At 42.0% G+C, this 7379-nt stretch overlaps 1 protein-coding gene across 1 annotated transcript; it reads right to left on the bottom strand.

Annotated features, from left to right (window-relative positions):
• Nucleotides 1–3930: 3930 nt before the first annotated feature.
• med10 (mediator complex subunit 10) lies at nt 3931–6798 on the bottom strand. Its single transcript, XM_030741125.1, has 4 exons — nt 6344–6798; nt 6173–6256; nt 4511–4613; nt 3931–4067 (listed from the first exon to the last, which is right to left on the bottom strand). The coding sequence occupies exons 1-4, from the start codon at nt 6463–6465 to the stop codon at nt 3972–3974; spliced, it is 405 nt and encodes a 134-aa protein (XP_030596985.1). The 5' UTR covers nt 6466–6798; the 3' UTR covers nt 3931–3971.
• Nucleotides 6799–7379: the final 581 nt, after the last annotated feature.

The following is a 7379-nucleotide window of genomic DNA, read 5'->3' as shown; positions in this document are numbered from 1 at the left end:
AGTGAGTCATCCAACACACACCATCATTTCATAGAGACATATTTACAGTACAATAGTCTCTGCCTCTGCTTTTCCCCTTTTCTGGTTAGTCAAGCATCACGACACACATCCACTCACACAGTCACAGTGTCACCCCATGAAAGAGATGTCAAGGTGCACAGACACAAGCACAAACTGGATAAAAACACCATTTAATTTCGTTTCTCCTCTCTCCGAACTGGCTTGTTATTGGATTGAAAAGGTGCCCTTGACCGCAGCCACTGCAGTGAGGATCTTCGTCATCCGTGCACACAGAGACCGGGGCAAAGGGGTAAAAATAAGCCAGAAACAAAGAGCAGAGAAATACAGGCAGCTGAAGACTGTTCAGTGATGATCAGCATGCTTTGAATTAAAATGGCACTGTTTGCAGCTATGGATTTACTGTCTGCTCTCGTGACTGTGAGCATAAATGGGATTCATCAATAAACACCATATTGTTTGCACCACTGTTGCCTTTATGAAATGCTACCAAGACAAAACCTGTGGCGTAAGCCAGGTTAGGTCCAAATTACATTTGTGTCTTATTCATGTTATTCTCATGAAGAAATCCCGTTCATGAATAACGTCTCTGTTGTGAACAAGGTCACTTTGGCAGCAGCGCGTGACGCACCAGGCCACAGTATTAGTGACAGGCATCTGACTCATATTTCACCACAAAGGGTTACAGCTGTGGAAGACTTACACGGCCTTTTCCTAACCAAGTAGTTTTTGTTGCTCAAACCTTGTGAAAGCTGAACTGAAACCAAGTGAGAATGAAATGAAAAGCAGTGACAAAAACAGCATTATGTGACATCCAGGGATGAGAATGCATTGCCTTATTAGGACAGGCTGGGTCCCAAGTCTCAGTCTCGGCATAATATGACAGAGCAAGCCGTGATTATGTGGTGAGAAATATTCATTATTGGGAAGAGGACAGTACCAACTGTGAAGTGGAGGGACACATTTCATCTGTTTTGGTCTTTGGCTGCTTGAGCATTGGTGGTGTTCAAGTGGACTGCATTTTGGATCGGGGCCTATTTGGATAAATTCACTTTTTAGATGAAGTGTTTTTTTCATTGATTAAATATACAAATTAAATTTTTGACCAACAAATACCTCTAATAATACTTTCTAACTTTGAACACAATGTTTCAGTTACAAGTGGATTTGAGTAGGAATTGTCAAGATTTGCTTACAGCTGGACCCAGAAAGCAGACTCAAACAGCTGGCATGAAGTGTAAAGATTTGCACAAAAGAGACTTGCTACTATAAACTGATTCAATGGCAATGGACTGAGGCGGTGGTCCGGTAAGGTCTACAAAAAGAGAGAGGAGGTTTCAGTGATGACTGGTAGAGAGGAAGCAAATGCAAAGTCTTATAATGTGACTGAGGAGTGTTCTTATGTGAGAGATAGCTGGAGAAGTGTGTTGGCAGGGAGGCTGGGTTCGGTGTGGCGAAAGTGGGCAGGCAGACGGGTTGCCGAAAAACACTGAAATCCACAGTTTTCCTGTGCTCCAGACTGAATGGCAGGTGAGTATCTTGACATGGCTGACAGAAACACAAGGGAAACCACTAAGAAACGTATAAAGGCATGTCTATCAACCAAGGTATGAGGTACAAAATAAAAAACTAGGAGGCTGATTAACCCCAGTGACAAAGAGGACAATCTGGTGGAGAAGCACAGCTACTGCCGGCCCTGAAATACACAGGATGATAATGGACTGTAGGTGTGCACAATTAGCCTGGGAAACGTCAACTCCGCCCATGGGCAGCCACCCCGGATGCCCACACCTCCACCAGAAAAGCAAAGAGAGAAAACACACCATCCCAGCCTACCCTAATCCTGCCGGAATACAGTATATTCCTATCAGCAGCAGCCTAGGTCTGCTGTGTTATTATTGGCTGAATGAAGACTAAAATTACATTAATGTTTTATTTTGTATTCTTGTTTTCTGAGGATTTATCAAGTGATATTTTATTGTTTGTACAATATCATCAGCAAAATGTGTGCTCAGATTCTGATATTAAAGGAGCAGTTCAGCATTTGGTTAAATACTTTTTTAATGAGAATGTGAAGTAATCAATAAAGCTGTCATGTACAGTCCATATGTAGCTTGTGCCAGCAACTTGAATTAACATAAATACAGTGGCAGTGCCAGGCTTCCTTTTTCTGCCTGTTTATAAATGCAAGCAAGTTAACTTAATACTTTATATTATGCACCGTGGATTTATGGTTTTAACAATCCCACAACCTAGTAAAGTCATTTTAAAGTGTGTGACATTATGACGTTGACTGAACCAGTGGGATGCCCTAATGTCATGTAGGTAAGTACTAACAACGGTTATTTGCAATGAGAACATGAAGTTATCGTCCTCACGGTAAATACAGACACATTAAGCCTTAAGCTGAGAAACCAAACAGAAACAGGATTCTCAGCATAACAATGGTGTCTGCCCCGAGAAAAGGTGGAGGCTGAGTCCTCAGTAAATGAGACGCGTGTTAGGAAATCCGCCGGGATGGCTGTCAGCGAGGGAAGAGGCCTGGCTCCATTACCACACAGCATATATCACAAACCAATAACAGAGCTCATTTCCCTCCTTCGGTCTCAGAGGATTGGCCTCCAGGGTCAGAGGGGCGTGACGCTGTGGTTAAGGCCCAGCAGGAGGAGGCGTGCCAGTCTGTGACCTGCCAAATGATGCATCCCTGTCTTCTGCTACAGCATCTGTGTCTGTGTGTGCCAGTCATGCACCTATCTGGGTGGAGTAGTAATACAAGATGCTCTGGAGGTGATACTTGATATGACCCCAAACATGTCACTGATACTTTTATCAGGTGCAAGCACATGTCCCACTGACACATTTACTCACTTTTTAGTACCTTATTGCAGTCTTGGGATTTTAAAACCAGTTCCACACAGCTGATAGTATTTATCAGTTTGCGGTGATGACACCAAAGTCAGAGGGAAAAAAAAAAAAAAATCACACAATAAACAGCATTACTTTTTAATTTTCCTCACAATGCAGGGGATCCATAAACTAGAACATATGAATATCAGTAATATGATCTTATTATATTTTAATTATTTAATATGCTAAACAACAAACACTACTCTGGCTCTACCAGTGTGGCATTTGCACCACTCTTAAATTGATTTGCATCTTTCATAAAAATAAGATTTTGAAACACGTAAACATAATTGATCCGACGCTTTTCTATAGAATAACCCCAATTTTTTCCACATAACAAAACAGACAATATGAGTCCGAAGGGATAATTTATTTACAAATATTATAATACAAACACATTACAAATAAAGAGGAGACTTATTTCTGACCATGAAAGTGATCAGGCACAGAATTTCCTTGAAATAACATTTGCATTCAGTTATCATGGCCATAGAAACCTGAGCTTGATACAAAACATCATGAACTGTGTGTGTGGTACAAATAGATGCTGGACAATAATTAGGAAGCATTACAAAATGTAGAGGAGGAGTATAAATAGACTGTATGTACACCTGATGGAGTAAGTTCCCTAAAGCAGAGTCAGACAGGAGCTTTGAAAGTGTTTTCTTTGTTTGTTTTTCTCCCATCTGTACATGTGGAAGTTGGAAAAATATTCTGCTGTCATTTCTGCTTCCGAATGAATGTGTACCTTTGCAACGCCACAACCCGCTGCAGAAACTGATGCTTTTCTCCTTGCTGTGGATTTGTAACTCGAGGTGTAACATGGATGTAAAGAAAGACGAGGACGGGCTGAATCAAGGTGCCGAGCGGAAATTACACCCTCTCCTTCGGGATCAGCGACAGCGTCACAACATACGTAAGCATTCATGCAGGCAGCCACATCCTGCGCGGTAAAACTCCACTCAGGCTTTTCATTTCATCAGTCACAGGTCAGGGGTGGGGGTGGGGGTGGGGGAGGGGGAGGGGGGGGCATCAAGCAGCAGTCACTAAGAGGGGGCATCTTCTCCATGTATAGCCTTGTACTTGGCCATGTCCTCTGGGAAAACTTTGCTGAGCTCGGAAATTAAGAGGCTCTTGAACTTCTGTAATAAAAGAGAAATGCAGAGGAGGTTGCTTTAATGCTGATGTATAAATACTTTATGTATGAAGAATAAATAGACTCAAGTTATGCGTGCTTACGCCAGCACACATAACTTGACCTAGCGAGTTCTGACCCAATAAGTAGTGCCCAAAATAAATCTGTCTCGTGTTTCTTTGTGTGAACAAGTAACAGGGAAGGGGATAAGAGTCTGTAGTGAAGCAGAAACCTGCTAAGCATTGTGTCCAAGGATAATTATTTTATCACAATCAACAAGGCCACTTTAACAGGCAGTGCTAGAACAAGTGCATGGTTGTTTGAAACAGGCCCTTGAATCTTTAAAAACATACTTATGGGCATTTAATCAGTGAGACATTTTGATGGCTTTCCTTACACGCGTGCAGTCATTGGCTGAGGGATCTCACTGCCCCTGGCACTATCTCTTACCGTCAACGTGTCTATCTTCCCTTTGACCTGCTCGTTCCTCGCCAAGGCTCTCTCCAGACACTCCTTGGTGTACAGCTGAGGGTTTCGACCTTGGTCAATATATCTGCAAATACGAGGCATAATATCAGCCATCAGGACTGTTACTGTGCTTCAAAAAGACTCCGGAAACATTTGATAATTTTTTAAATTAAGTAATCATAATCAGTTTGTTTGGCTTATTTTAATTACTTCAGTAATCTCATAAATAAAAAGTTCCCTTCGTAAGAGCAGCCCCAAAACAGCTGTATACAACTGAAGCATATACACTTAAATGGACAAAGGTTTTAGGCCATGTACACATTACACCAACAAGAACTTTAATGGCATCTATTTCTAAATCCATAGGCATTAATATGGAGCTATGAAAGCTCTTCTGGGAAGGCTTTCTACAAGATTTTGGAGTCTGTCTATCAACATTTTTGCCCACTGATCCAGAAGAGCATTTGTGAGGCCAGATTCTGATATTGGATGAGAGGAGCTGGTTTGGTCCACTGGGGCACAGTCATGCTGGAACAGAAAGGGGCCTTCCCCAAACTGTTCCCACAAAGCTGGAAGTAGTCAAAATGTCTGAAGACACACAGCTGCTCCTCTGGGATGTCTGAAGCAATTAGATTTCCTTCACTGGAACTAAGGGGCTCAGGCCAAACCCCGAAAAATAACTGCATAGCATCATCCATCCTCCACCAAACTTTGCAGTTGGCACAAAACATTTTTCTGGCATTCGCCAAACCCAGATTCATCAGACTGCCAGATAGACAAGCACGATTTGTCCACAGAACACATTTCCACTGCTCCAGAGTCCACTGGCTGCATGCTTTACGTTACTCCATCTGATGCTTTGCATTTTGTTCGACAAGGCCTGCATGCAGCTGCTTGGCTACAGAAACCCAGGCAATGAGCTCCCAGTGCACAGTTTTTGTGCTGATCTTAATGACAAGAGGAGGTTTGGAGCTCTGCGGTTATTGAGTCAGCAGAGGGCTGGCAGCTTTTACACACTATGCGCCTCGGCACTCGGTGACCCCAGTCTGGAACTTCACACAGTCATGGCTGTGGTTCCTAAATGCTTCTACCTTTCAATAGTACCACTTATTAGATCGAGGAATATCTAGGACAGAAGAATTTTTACAGACTGACTTCTTGCAATTCTATCATCCTATTACAGTACTACACTGAAATTCAGTGAGCTCTATAGGACAACTCATTCTTTCACAAATGTCTGTAAAGGCAGACTGCATGGCTAGGTGCTTGGTAATTGGACTGAAAACACCTGAATTCATTTAAGAGGTGCAGCCCAATACTTTTGTCTATGTAAGTGCAAATACAACAGTATGTGCACGCCAAACGTGAAAGCAGCTCTAAGTGGTACAAAATTAGTACGATGAAGCATGTAAGGTGTGTGTATATTATATATATATATATATATATATATATATATATATATATATAAAATCAAGGAATTCTGACAGGGGTTTGGCGTGGCTACAAAACACAGCTATACGAAAGCTCACTGGACAACACTGCGTGTAGTGTTAGTAGCAGAAATATAACGAAAATACACTCACTGATTTTACAAAAGCTTCCATACACAACAGTGCACACAGCATAAGCCGGTTTTGTACTCACTCGAAGACCTCCAGGGGTACGTTGATCTCATGAAGCTGCTGACGGCACTTCTCGATGTCCTGTAGACCAGATATCATGAAGTTTCTGCAGAGAAGAAAGAACCGGACACGTTAACACGGGGCTGATCTGCGGGATCTCCGCGGTGGAGGAGAAAAGTGAAACACGACTCACAGTTTCTGGTTAAGTCCCGCCTGGCTGCTCGGCTGAAAGTCGCTTACGATGATCCCCAGCTGTCGAATATTTTCGATAAACTTCTCCAGGTGTTCTTCGAGATTATCAAACTTTTCGGCCATTATAATTAATTGTTACAAATCACCTAAACCGTCATTTAAATGTCTTTGTTAAATAATCTGTTTACTGTTAGCTGCCGACACTACCGCAGCCTCAGCGACGAAGTAGTTTACGGCCGTATTACAGCCAATCGCTGCGGGTACTGCTCTGTTACCTAGGCAACAACCAATGACAGACTGTCGTTCAATGGCGCTCAAAGCGTCAAAGTGTCGTGCTGCTAGCTTCATCAGGGGAAACGGATGAATTGGTCTTTGTAATACAGAGTGAGACCAAATTTAAGGAGCTTATACACTACTACTTAAACACAACATGTAATCAGTGCTGACATATAAGCAGGCAGTGATGTTTAATGTCCCCTGGAAAGTTCATACTGTACCTGCTCAATTCAGGTGTTCCTGAAATTGCTCTCAGATAATCAGGTGTGTATTTTCTGTCTCATATCACTCTGCTACTGAAAGTACAAAAGCACAGTTTCAGAGACAGTTTGTTGCATCCATTATTAAGCTGGCAGGGTTAACATTCTGTATAGCCTGCTGAAACGGTTGAAATAAAGTTTGTAAAGTCTTTGACAGGATTTCATTTTATGAGATCCTGTCAAGTCTCTTTGATTAATATAGCATATTTAAAACAACAACAGGTGACCCAAAGTACTTTGTACTCAGGCAAACATCAAAATTCCCAGTATCCAAACATACAAAAAATTTTTAAAAAATCTACATATATGTGAGTCAGTGTTCACAGCACAGGCTGGAAAAAGTAAGCAAGCTCTTAACTTTATTAGCTCGCAGAACCACCTTTAGCAACTACAAACTCCATAAGAGATTTCTTGTTGCTGCTTAGGAGACTTGTTCAATGGCGAGAAGGAATTTATGACCTTTTCTCCTACAAAACCCAATTCATCGATGTTGTGCTCTTC

This window comes from Archocentrus centrarchus, chromosome 11, assembly GCF_007364275.1.
Source record: "Archocentrus centrarchus isolate MPI-CPG fArcCen1 chromosome 11, fArcCen1, whole genome shotgun sequence".
In the NCBI taxonomy this organism is placed as follows: Eukaryota; Metazoa; Chordata; class Actinopteri; order Cichliformes; family Cichlidae; genus Archocentrus; species Archocentrus centrarchus.
This window is presented reverse-complemented; position numbering and strand designations above follow the sequence as displayed.